The sequence below is a fragment of the Anas platyrhynchos genome, chromosome 15 (genome assembly GCF_047663525.1).
Source record: "Anas platyrhynchos isolate ZD024472 breed Pekin duck chromosome 15, IASCAAS_PekinDuck_T2T, whole genome shotgun sequence".
Lineage (NCBI taxonomy): Eukaryota > Metazoa > Chordata > Aves > Anseriformes > Anatidae > Anas > Anas platyrhynchos.
In genome coordinates this window covers 12,288,636-12,302,189 of record NC_092601.1, presented here as the reverse complement: position 1 = coordinate 12,302,189, position 13,554 = coordinate 12,288,636, and the positions used below count along the sequence as shown (strand labels likewise).

Below are 13,554 nucleotides of genomic sequence, written 5' to 3'. Positions count from 1 at the left end.
ACACAGTCATAAGCAAACAGGCACTAAGGTCCCTGCCCTTCTGAGCTGGCAGCAGGTTTTTGGTCCAAGGTCCCTTGTGCCTAGCAGGATGTGAAAAGGGTCAGGAGCTGCAGAATTTTAGAGTTACCCGTTCCAAGGAAAACCAAACCAAACCAAAAAGAACAACAAACCAAGAATGCTGAACACACTAACCTTTTCCATCATAGCCGTGCCATGTCTGAGTGTTCACATTAAATTTTAATCATTTAAAGACATACTTGCGATTATGTTAGGGCATAAGTAACTCTAATAGCCAGCCTAGACAGGCTCTGTAAAGGCTGGCAGAAATGTGACAGCTGGCTATTCCAACTGAAACTAAAAATTGTCTTACAACTTCAAACACTGGAGTTTTTATGATGGGAAATAAATTAAATGTAGCCAGTTAGTATTAATCAGTACTGCTGTAATAGAGATGTAGAAAGTATCTTACCTGAAATAACACATCAGAGAAGGTTTGACATTCCAAGACTAGAGCACCAGGACTCCACAGGGACTTGCAACCACAAAGCCAGTGAGTTCTTGGGTTACTCCTTGCTGAGGAAGATCAAAAAAAAAAAAAAAAAAAAGATCCTATGGAATGCTGGAATGCACTTCTCACTGGGCTTCAGTCAACTGGCTGACTTCTCTTCTGAAAAGTGGTGATGTAGTATGGGATGCAGACCTAAGCTATTAGTCTAATAAAAGCAATATATGAAAGATTCATAAACAATGAGTTTAAAGGCAAATTAAATATGTTTGCATATAGTTAAAATGCTCATGCTGTAAAGTAACTTTATACGTGCGGGTTTTATTCTGCATTTCTAAGCAATGAAGGTTGATGCAGCACCTTCTGCAGTGCTTGCTTGTCTGACAGTCAGCTGCACCCCAGTATTGATAAATTGTGAACATAACTGGTTTTATCCACTTAGCCAAGTTTGATTAAAGTCTCATATATATGGAGTTTCTTTAAGTTTCCTGAGAATAGGTAGTCAGGTACAGGGGAGAGGGCTGATGAGTGCCCCTGCTAAGGGAAGACGCACAGTTTGAGCTCAGTTTGTATCTTTAAATGCAAACCCGTAAGAGCCCAGGCTTTACTACTTTCACTGCACAGAGAACTACTGTTCAAAACAAACAAACAAAAAGGTAAACCAAGTCTTTGCTCACATGTGCTGCAGTGGTAATTGTGGTTGCTCACATTTTCCTTTCACTGTGTTTTATCTTGAGATAGTAACATTTTATTGTAGTGATGCTGCTAGCACTCCTGTGTACCCTGTGGATTTAAAGATACAATGAGAACATTTCCATGAATTTGTTGGTCTTAAAAATCCCGTAACATATTAATACAAAGGCACGATAAATACAGAGCGGAGATAATCAGACAGCAGAGCTTTTCCATCACTCTCTTCCATGACTCACCCCGGGAAGTCCAGCTCTCCTCATCCATGTTGCATGCAAGAGAGGGAGCAGCCACTCCCTGGTCAGAGCAGAGTTGGTCCCTGAGAAAAATCCTTGTGATGGGTACCTCATGAAAATTCGTCTGGCATACACATTGTGTATGTACACATAGTACACATGCAACACACGTAGCTCATGTAGTATAATCCAGCCACGAAGCAACTAATGTAAATCTTAAGGAAGGAGAAGAGGGAGGTTGGATCCTCTCTCAGGGCCAAGTGCTTGGTTTGCCTGCTGACACTGCAGTGGCAAGTCACTGAGCGAGCAGCATACCAGCGCTGGTACAGGGTTACGGATAGCATGACTTGGCTTCATTTACAAGGAGAGGCAGCAGTAACTCCTTGCTGAACTCCAGCAGTCTTATGTATCATCCCTCTCCCTTTGCACAGACTTCTTAAAAACAGTAGCTGGTTCAGTTATGATTTATTACTGCATCAAAAAAATATTTCATTTACAAACACGTGTAATGACACTTTATTACATATTTTACACAGGTTTTGAACAACAAACTATTTCACATAAATATGACATTCAGTCCTCTCCCACCTGATACATATAAATATTATATAAATATTTACTTTTATTTTTTATATATATTTCCCAGGTCTTCATAATTCCTCACGCAGCTGTAGCAGCGGCTTCATCAGAGCAGTTTCTTCATTAGGGCTACTACCTTGCTACAACACTGCAGTGCTACAATGGTTCCTCTTCCAATTTCTTATGGTCCTGGATTATCATTTTTAGAAAGATATTCTCAGTATGAAGTAATCATTAATGAAGATTCATTAAAACTCTTCCTGCACCCGTTGGTGGTGAACTCCTTTGATTTTGTGACACTCCTTTGCTTTTGTCCTATGAGAACATTTCTTGATATGCCTTGCATTTTCAGTTTTGTTTGTTTAAGATCAGAGAGAAGTCATCACAGTGATAAGAATAAGGAATAAGAACAATAAATTCCACAGTGACTGAGGAATATACTATGACCAGATCATTAATACTCAGAAACAAAATTAGTTTTTCTGGAACAGGTGGGTAGCTATTTGGTTTTAGAAGAAATAAAGAATCATCAAACTTAATAAAAGGCCAAAAGCAAACAACATTTTAAGGAATGTGTGATCTTCTTGGCAAATAGGTCTTGTTTTAAGATAATGATCCACAGAATCAGCTAATGAGAATTTCTTTGGTTTGTAACCAAGTTGATTTCGTGCTTTATCTATTCGGAAAGTGTGAGTTACAGTAACGTTCCATACCTAGAATCCAAAAGGACAGTTATGGAAGTGACTTTAATATCTGTTTTTTTAGAACTTGGATGAAAATACATTATCAATGATATTACAATGGAATTAAAAACATGAATAAAAATAGACACTCAAAAATGTACATATTTTGGAGTCAGATTGTTCAGAGCTAATAGAATGAGTTTACATAGCTGACAGATAAAAAGCCGAAGTTGTGTTACAACATTCTTTGTGGACTGGGTGGAAAAGCAGTTTATCACACTTATTTCTCACTTGTGAATTTACAATCTACAAGTAAGAAAGTAAGACAGAATTAAGGAAATCCCATGCAACAAAACAATGTACTTCACTCAAACTGGCTTGTCTGTACACAGAAATATGTTATGGAATTGGATGACTATTGGGGGAGAATGGCGTGGCTTCTCAGCTGTGCAGAAATGCACATCTAAGTACTGGAAAACATGCCCTATTGGATGATTATATCCTCCATGTCTAAAAGCAGGGTACCTGTAAAAGTGCTCAAGTTGCACAGCCTCAATGATTTCTGCTTCAGATGGAGAACTAATGTAGAAATAAAAACAGATAGATAAACTGTGGAATAACTGAAAAGCTATAGTGTAAGTTAATAAGGTCCATTCAGTTCCTTCAGTGTCCTGTTATGTTGCTGGTACAATACAGTAAGAAACTAGATGGCAGATTAAAGTGTTTTGATTTGTTTTTTTTTTTTACTTTTTTTATATTACTTTAATGGACTTTCTAGTTATTGGCTAGCCCTATATTATTACTGCTACCACACTGAACCAAAATCCTTGCTCTGTATTCTTGGACCACCTTCCTTTAAGAATCAGTTCCACAGCATACAACTGCTCTCTGGAAACAATGAAGTGCCTGTTATCCTCATGCCAGCTCCATGTCAGTTGCTCTGTCTTGCACCCCTACATTGCCCCCTGGATCACCTAGTCTTCAAGCGCAGATTAAGTTCTGATGATTTTATAAGAGGTAGTCAGGATGGCATGGAAAATGAGGCTACAAAAAGACTGCCTATGCCCAGAATAAGCTAAGCCCTGAGCAGAAAAAGAGAGCTCTAATATCTGTACAGAGGGTGTATCACATATTTCATGAGAATTTTCATCAAAAATACATAAACATTCTCTGTCTTTAAATATTTACCTCATTTCTTGTCAAGAAAGGTGTAAAGATAAAAACTGGCTTTAGTGCCAGGTGCAGATACTCCATCACAGTGGCTGTGAAAAAGAAAATTAATTAATGAGACAGCTGGATAACAATAAACTAAGATAATGCTGACATTGCATATCCTATAATTCATAGTGATATCAGAGGATGCAATGAAGATACTGCAAGGCAGTATTTAATTTATAAAGTAAATTATGAACTCAGTTTATTAATAGCCTTTAAACCTTATCTGCTACTATTAATGCCAAATGGCATAAGTGATTATTGTATTAATTATAATAATGCTAAGTTAGATAAGTTCTACAGTTTGGGCCCTGAATCTTATAAAACCATTAAGCAGCTTTACAGACATAAGGAAAAAAATTAAAATAGCATAATAATCAAGTATGTAGTTCATTATTTTACCTGCTATGTGAACCAGGAGAACAGGAATATGTATCCAGGGTTTCCTATAGCCTAATTTTTCAAACTAGAAAGGGTGTAAGAGAAAAGAATAACAGAGAATTTGTATTGATTTGAGGGTGTCTATGAAGCATGAAAATGGACAAATGAATATTGATAAAATATATCTAAACTTTTCCAGTTAATCTTCCTATCAATACTGGTAGTAAGAAATGCAATTGAAACCCACAACTACTTTGGTGTCCACCTCACACCCTTCAAATTGAATTGGATGGTGAACAGGAAACAATGCTATTTCCAAGGAGCCAGTGACTGAGATAGGAATACTTAACTATAATTAGATACAGGCCCATAGTTCTCCTGAAGTCAGCTTTCTGGAAGTCTTTTCTGTGTTGGCATTGCAAGATCAAAACTTAAGCAAGTTCCTAAAATCCCAGCCTGCTGGTTATAATGTTGCCTCATTTTCTCTTTTAAGATGTGACTCTAAATGGCCTTCTCTTTTGTGCTGCAGCAGATAGCATAACAGAGAATTAACCAATGGCTATAAACCATCTCCCAGATACTAATAGTAGAAGTTTTCATGCACTATGAGATACCTCTTAGCTAAATTCTCTTAAAATAATAAGGGCCAAACTCCATAGATATGCACATGCAAAACTTCCTTAAAGCCAGTGGAATTTTGGAATATGCTAGGAGAAAAGGACAGATTTTAAGTTCAATGTTAGATAATTCAGTAATTAATGTGCATTGGACTTCAATTAGTTAGTACAGTCTTTTAGTTAACTAATTGAATAGGGCATGTATGTTCAATTAAAGCTAAATGTGTGTTCAATACATACTAAAGGGACTATCCATTCGGAAAATACGACATTTTCACCATCGTGTATGTAATATGCCTGTCCACTCTGTTAAAGAAACAGAAAAAAAACAATTAGAAAACCACTATATATAGGATGGCATTTTGTTTCTTTTTCATACCCACCTATCTTTGTTGATTTTGTGAATAGCATACCAGCATACATTCAGTGAATATACACAAAGCAGCTCAACAAACTACCTTCATTGAACTTCATTGTGATTTCAAACAAGTCTCATACTTTTGTGTAACCCCATGGTGGTAGTAGAGATACCAAGGATTAATGACGTCGTAATGTAGATCAGAGCGTGGTTTCACTTTGTAGCAATGCAATTGTTAGATCATTTAGTCTCTCACAATATGTAGAGGACAGAATTATCTTCATGAATTTAACAGAGGTAGCTACACTGACAGAATATTAATAAACAGCTTTTTAAGGTGTGAAGCTGCACACCAGTTTTGAGAATTTGGTAAGGTAGGCATTGGAACAGGTTGCCCAGGGAAGTGGTGGAGTCACCATCCCTGGGGGTGTTCAAGGAAAGGTTGGACGTGGTGCTTAGGGACATGGTTTAGGGGGTGACATTGGTGGTAGGGTGATGGTTGGACCAGATGATCTTGGAGGGCTTTTCCAACCCTAATGATTCTATAACCTTTTGGAGAACCTTTGATCTCAAAGCACAAAAAAGAAACTTATTAGAGAGCCAAAGATACTGGGATAAGGTACTTATACTATTTACTTACTGCTACATAATCCTTCTCAGAGGTGAGAGCCTCAGCAGCTAATAAGTGAGCTTGTACTAGGTTTCCTATGTGAACCCAGTTCATCTGAACTTTATGATTCCCAAACTTGAAGTTAAATAGTCTCCGCTGGATATTTATCTGTAGAAACAGAAAAGGAAAAAAAAAAGAAAAAGAAAAAAGAAAGAACTATAAAGAACTATGTGAAGTCTTTCTCTTTATTATGCAGAATAACTTATTCATTTTGTCTCAGCCTGAACGCTTAGAATTTTCTATATTTGTGCACAATTACAGCACAAGAAAAAAACAATGAGCTGATGGTTTTATAAATCAAGGATGGTTGCACTGATATGTAGTGGTAAAATAGAATGACATAACAGTATTTGAGACTGTACTGTTCTGAAGCTAGGAAATATATTTTAAAATACTACTTTCATTAAATGATCGGGGATTCAATCCTAGATATTCTAACATTGCATTCCACCTATACATTTTTTTTTATTTTAATTTAAAAGCAGAGCTTGGTCCTTTCCATTTCTACAATGCCCATATCATGCTATTTGTTATCGTGCATCACATGACCCGTCACCAAGCTTTCATTACAGTTTTTCTGGAAGAATTGTTAAGACCTGTAGTCAAGGTACTTCCTCTCATGTTATGCCCTTACAACTAGTTGTAGTGTCCTCCAGAGCTGACTATATAACACATACAGCTACTCGTGGCAGGTGGCGCTGCTCTTCTGGTCCATATATGCCTGGTGGACGAAGCACACAAGTATGGAGCTTATCACCTCCTTGGGGAGAGAACAAAATGTGATTTTCATATAGCTTTGATATCAACATATGGCAGGCAAACCACATATATTGTTTGAATTTTATATTGTGAAAGTAAAGGATCAGTCTGGCCATTCTACATGATACTGCCTCTTAGTAACTTGTTTTCATCTTTGTATAAAATTTAATTCAATAGTAGTGAAAGATCCAATTTTAGCAGCCTTGAAAACTGAATTCCTCTGACCACAGAGTAGTTTGACTAGGAACAGGACAAATCAAATTATCCTGTGTCTATGCCTTGTGCTTGAATGACTTTTTGTTTTTGTTATAGGTAAAAGTTTATAAAATACTTCATAATTCTAAACACAGGCAATGTTGGAATATCATTCAGTTCACTATATTTAGACACCTTGCTTGCTTGCAGCTTGATGGCATCACAAAGGAATGGAAGAGGTCTCTTAAACAGAGGCTTTCAAATTAGTTACAATATTCTAAATTCAAATTAATACTTGAAACTCTACATGTCAATCATTAAGTACAGTGGGAATAGGCACAAATCCAACTTTTGTGTGGACAAGTTTAACATGTGGCAGGCATTTGCTCAGTAGTTAAACAAGGATGCTAAAATTGCATCCACATGTAATGTTTATTTGTCAAATTTCAGTTCAAAGAAATTGGTAACAGTAGCAAAATATGTACATAAAAGCAAGGATAAATATTTCCCTTGCCATATACAGACAGATTTTAGTGACAGCTATTCATGAACACAGGACTTTAGAAGTCAACATGGCCCTGATATTGCCAATCTGTTTAAGAAGCAGCAATTATTCTTGCAAGATACCAGCAAGCTCTTTGGAATTATAAGAATGACCTTACTGGACAGTGCTTAGCACTTAGAAGCTCAAAGTGATAGACAGAATGGGTAATAAAAGCACAAGTCCTATATTTGCTGTAAAGTTGGTAAACTTTTTAAATGTTTTGAACAATTAGTGTTAAATTTGCTGAATTTTCCCATCAGTTGTTTGTATACAATCTCATATGTGTCTGAGTATGCACACACAAAAATCTTTGTCCACTAAAGGTAGGATTATTTCAGTTAATTTTAAATATACTATATATTGATAAATCAGTAAACAGAGAAAGCAATAGCACTACTGATGATAGGAAAAACCCAAATGTTTTAGATGTACCTTTGAGTAAGGTTCCATTAGCAGCAAGAACCATTTGGTCTGCAATTGCCTTCGTTCTAGAATAATGATTAAAATGCTATAAAGAAAGGCAGAATATGATCAACATTCTAATCAACGTTATTGTATTTGTGAAGGCAAATTTACTGTTTATACCTGACAACCTCTAAATCTAGCCAGCTTGTAGACATCAGCTGAGTAAAATCAAACTAGAAATAACAACAAGATATGGCACAGATATATTTTTGGAGAGACAGATTCTTGTGACAAAAAGAATTATGTAACTTTTTGTGCTAGATGTACTGAAAAAAAATTAATATCAAGTCAAATATTCTGTTTAGTCATATAATTTTGTTTTGAAATTGGAATTTTTAAAACAATAACTTAAATTAGAAATGAATGGTTTAGCCGTTCCAAAAAATGTTTCAATTTCCTATTGAAACTATTCATATAATTACAAATAATTATATTTTATATAATTATAATTATTTATAATTATATAGTTATAAACAATTATCTCCCAATTGTATCCTCTACTATTAATGTTAAAAAAAAGTACCCAAATGTATTAAATAGGATTCTGGACACAGAAGGTTATTTATAAGACTCTTGAATTTTGTATTGTCATGCTTTATATTGAAAACTATAGCTAAAAATTACACCATGGAAAGTCTTCATACTCTCAGGTGGCTTAATCCATCTGCTCCACCTTCCTTCCAGCTCCATCTGCCTCTGCTGGATGCTATTTCATGGTCACCATCAGAGAAAACATATGATTAGGGCTCAGACACACAAAACTAATTGCAAATTCCTGAAATGTTTTCTTCGAAGTCTGAAGTGCCATGCAGGCTTTGCATAAACTGACATTTCCAACTAAATATTTTGGGAGGCACTAATTGAGTAGTAGTCAATCCTATTTAGGATTCCTGGACACTGGATGTACAGACTAAAATTACAGCTCTTAACTGCAGGCAGTGTGCTGGGAGAAGGAAAGAACAAACAAATGATGAGTGGCCAGAATGCACTGAGCTCCAGATTTCAGCTAGAAAGCATTCCCTAAATGATCATAGTAAAGAAGGAAATAGCATTTCAGTGTGTGAGGTGATGTAAGAAGGCAGCAAGAAAGCAAGGTTTAGGAACTTCAAAGAAGCAAAAATGAGTGTGCATAAAGATGTGGAATTCAATATTTTGTAATATTCTTCAGTGCAAATGCTCACAGGGGCCATAACATTCAATATTTACATAACAGATGGTTCCCTGAAAGCCCTTCCTGTAAAAATCGTCTTGTTAAATGTCAGATTCCACTTTTCTTAATAATTTCAGGTATTTTAACATCCCCTGGTTACAGCACGTTAAAGTAACTATGATTCAAGTATCTCTTCATTGACCACAGGTCAATTTTTATTAATGAAAAATAATTTCATAGAATTTAAACTGAGCTATAGTAAAACAGCTTCTGCTTCCAGACCAGCCTTCACCTAATCTACCCTTCGGAGTACAGCAAATGCCATGATATCACACAAACAAAATACCTTTTCCAGTGGAAAATATGGCACAGTTTCTTCATCTCCTTCTTCAATAGTATTCCCTCCAAATACCACATTCACTGTACTGGTATATATCAGTCTAGGGATATTTCTTTGTTTGCAGACTACAATGGCATACAAAATATATTGTTTGTAACAAAAATAAAGAGTGAGAAACAACATATGAACTGGAAAACTCTTTTTGCAAACAAGCATTACATTTACAGAAAACATAATATTTTATTTTTAACATTAATTTATCATTTAATATAATAGAATCTTTCATTCAGGTGGAATTTTTCATCCCAAATATTTGCTGTTTTAATATTATGTATCATGGTCACCAAATGCTTTATATACTTGCAGCTATCATATCTCCACGGGATTTTAGTCATCAGTTGGGTAGAGGAAATCTCTTGGCAGGGAAAAAAATCCTCCTCTCCTTTGAAACATTTCTTAAAACATACTCATTTTATGAGATGAATAAAAAGGAGATGAGTACGATCTTGTGATCAAACAGCATTGAAAACCCCATGCTTCTTTGTAGGGGTAGTACTGTGGACAGCAGCCTGTCTGCAGACCATTATTTTTGCCCTTATTTCAGCAGTGAGCAGGAAGCAGTTCTGCTTCTGGTCCCACAGTTTCATGGATATCCCTGCAGGCAAGTAGCCATACAATAAAGTGTGCTAGCTGTCTCCAGTGTGTGTGTGACAAAACTCTATTTGTGTCAAATCATTCATAAGTGACAAATAGCTAACAAATGTTAGCAGTAAACTTACACTGTCAGTGTATAATCAGTAATATGTTAAATACAAATGAAATTAGTATTATTTCCAAAACAAAGTCTTAATTATGGATTCCAGTCAAGAGTAAGATGTCTAAATTCTGCTGCATATGTCATTGCAAACTCAATAACAGTAATTTTCTTTTGATTTAGCAATGTTTCTAAAGTTTTAGTGAGTTAATATTTACAAAGTTGGGAGATATTTTTTAGAATCTACACAACAGTCAGACCAATTGGCTTCCTGGCTCATTTTGAAAAGAATGAAAATACCATTGTAAATATTTAGAAGAAAATACAATAATAAAATGTGTTCTTAAAATGTAGGTTAAATGGTAACTTCAAAGGTTCACAATCCTCCCACATTCTTACTTCATTGGGAGTCTATGGGAATATGGCAGGGCATGTTTCTGTAGGTTCAGAGGTTGGGGCAAGAATACAAAAATACATCGCAAATTTTTCTCTTTAGCTCATTTAGACCTTTACTTGCCTAACACTTCACTTTAATTGTTCTGGCTTTTTTTCAGTAATAACCACAGTAAACTACAGGCAGCATGAAAATGGGTCTAAAATAAAACTGTTTTTACCATTTTGCTTTTCGCCATTTTGCCTTTTAGATTTTGAGGGAAAAGCAAAGAGAAAGTAGCTTTGGCATTTACAATACACTTTGAAACGTTCTTTCTGGAGTTAAATATACAAAAGGAAATCTGTTGACATTTTTCTGAGACATTAGTTAAAAACCAGTATATACTAGAAAGGAGTCATATTTAGATAGTGGTAAACAAGGATATATTAATTTGGTAACATAATAGCTAAATATACTTAGGATTTCTATAGCACCTATATGTTTACAATACAACAAACAGTACAATATCTCTCATGATATTTCTGTGAGGAAAGAAGATAATTTCTCCTCTATATACTGATTATCTTGTCCCTTCACTATTCAGTGGAGAAGAATTAAGTTGGTCTGCCATGGAATTAAGTCTGGTTGAAAACCAATCCTCAATCCAAAGCAGTGGCAAATCTACCAGTTTTAATGGGACTTGAGTTTCATTCCATCTAAAGAGTTAACTTGCTTCATTAGAAGGATGAAATATTTTAAGTCTGTTGTATGTATCAGAGTTCTGCACACCTATCTTTACATCATACTCTGAGACTAAGGAGGCAAGAGTCTCTTTTAACTGCCAGGTGAACACTGGAAAAATTCAATTAGAAGTTTTTTGAATTCAGTTGATTCAGTTGCAAAGAAAATTACAAAATTCAGATGCAAAGAAAGAAAGTCTAGGTACATACCATCAATTATTATTTTTGTGCCACCAACATTTATGGATTCAATCTGTTCTTTCTTTTGAAGCTAGAAATAAAATTTGCACAAAATCTAATTAATTTATCAAGTTACATTCACAATACAATTGTTACAATTGCTAGATCTAGAATAGCTCTAGCCTTTCTTCTGTATATGTGTTACAGTTCTCTGTCTTTCTGACATACAGTGATTTCTAGCAGTTTTCATTTTTATTGTCATGTTCTTGTCTGAGTAGTACATTAGTTTCATGCTTTGACATTTATTACTTAAGGAACACCTCCCTCGTTGCCTGCATGGATGACTTGACCTTTATAACCAACTTCTGTCTCACATAAAAATTCTTTAACCACACTCTTGAGTCCTGTATGGAGACAGATCTCTGCTCTCACAAGAATAAGAAAATGTTAGGAAAATTGTACTTGCTTGTTCTAATCCTGACATTCCACAAGCAGCCACATGAAAAATACAGTCAGCCCCTTCACATGCTTTGAACACTGCATCATAATCCCTCACATCACCCTGTAAAATGAGAAAAAAAAGGGTTTTGACTGGTAAAGCTCATTACATTCTTCACACAATCAATATTAACTGTGGACATTAACAAAAATCTCAAGTCATTCTAATCTATTTTTCACAATCCCCAATTAGCATTAAATAAAACATCATTAACAAGGAGGAAAATCCATGACTAAGAATTTTGTTAGTATTTTGTTGCAAAACAATGATGACTCTTGTTGGACCCAATTAAGATGGGTATTTTCACGCTTAGTCCTGCAGGGTGGCAAAACTTGTTGAACTTGAATGGGAGCAGCATATGCTTGAGGGCTAGAGAATCAAGCCCAAATGACAATAAATCATAACAGGGAGGGCTCAGATGTTTACCAAGGAATCACCAAATAAGAGAACCCCTTTTCTGTTAGCAAACACACCTTCAGATCCGGCTTGTGCAATCTGGACAAATGTCTCGTTGCCCATATATGCTTTATTTTAAGTGCTTGGAATGACAACTTTAATTACAGTTTTGTACAGGATCAAAACTGAAGAGTATACACTATATGCATTTAATACTGTATAAATTAGTGTGGTATTATGATCACGTTATGACATGAATGCTGGACTGTTTAAATACACACACGGTATCTAGTAACAAATGCTATTCGGTGTATAGAACATTACACTGCATTTTTGCATACCAGGTAGTACTATATGAATAATACTCCACATACATACAGGTTTCATTAAAAATTGCACTTCTTTAATGAATTATGAGATTTTAAAATATTAGATATTATTTAATTTACTGTGATGAAATTGATAGAATGATCACAAAATACACGGCTAGAGGTAAGATTAAGAGATCATCCAATCGTTTTTTAACTCAACTTTTCATTTGAGGTTGTGAAAGTATTTCACAATTATGGCGACTTACACTTCCTACCTTCAATCAAATGCTGAAATAGCTAAACAGTGTAAATAATATTAGCAATCTCCAAATCACTGATCAAGGCTCAGATCTCTGAGGTGACCTATTTCTTTGTTTACTCTGTAGTTCTATTTTCTAGGTAATTCACCCATACTTTATACTATTTATTTTTTTACATTAAATTCTAAAACAACTGTTCTCAGAAGACTATTTGAGTCTGATCTCTTCATTAACTTTAACAAGTTGTAAATTGGCACTAATGCACCAACTCAAATCAAATTATTTGGGTTTACATCATTAACAAAACAAACCCATAGTTTTTGAACGGTTCCTTGTCAATATTCTATCACTGATCCACATTCTGTAAAAGCTGTTTATGAAAATAAACATAAGAACAGCGTTGTGAACCATAAAATATTTGGTTCTTTTGTTCTCTCCATTTTCCAGACATAATAAATATGTTTATTGAATGGTTAGGAATCAAAAAGCATTAGTGCTCATAAACGGATGCCCTGGCAAGAGCAGAAACAGGGCAAGCACATGACATTTTACTCCAGAATATTCTTCCAGTCTCCAAGTATTTTAATTCAGAAGATTTCTTGAGTCTAATTTAACTTACCTATTTAATAATCTCCAACAGAAGTAAACTTTTGG

At 35.2% G+C, this 13,554-nt stretch overlaps 1 protein-coding gene across 2 annotated transcripts in view; it reads right to left on the bottom strand.

The window, feature by feature from the left end:
- Positions 1–13,554, bottom strand: part of LOC101798315 (putative short-chain dehydrogenase/reductase family 42E member 2) — a 59,403-nt gene that overhangs the window by 167 nt on the left and 45,682 nt on the right. For both annotated transcript variants that reach the window (XM_072024123.1, XM_072024124.1), the window contains 11 exons: positions 11,901–11,996; positions 11,465–11,525; positions 9,394–9,512; positions 7,865–7,940; positions 6,612–6,694; positions 5,905–6,042; positions 5,147–5,212; positions 4,311–4,374; positions 3,882–3,955; positions 1,183–2,723; positions 470–573 (listed from right to left, as the gene is read on the bottom strand). In XM_072024123.1, coding sequence (XP_071880224.1) covers positions 2,520–2,723; positions 3,882–3,955; positions 4,311–4,374; positions 5,147–5,212; positions 5,905–6,042; positions 6,612–6,694; positions 7,865–7,940; positions 9,394–9,512; positions 11,465–11,525; positions 11,901–11,996 — 981 coding nt within the window. In that variant the 3' untranslated portion in view covers positions 470–573; positions 1,183–2,519. The remainder of the gene's footprint in view (positions 1–469; positions 574–1,182; positions 2,724–3,881; positions 3,956–4,310; positions 4,375–5,146; positions 5,213–5,904; positions 6,043–6,611; positions 6,695–7,864; positions 7,941–9,393; positions 9,513–11,464; positions 11,526–11,900; positions 11,997–13,554) is intronic.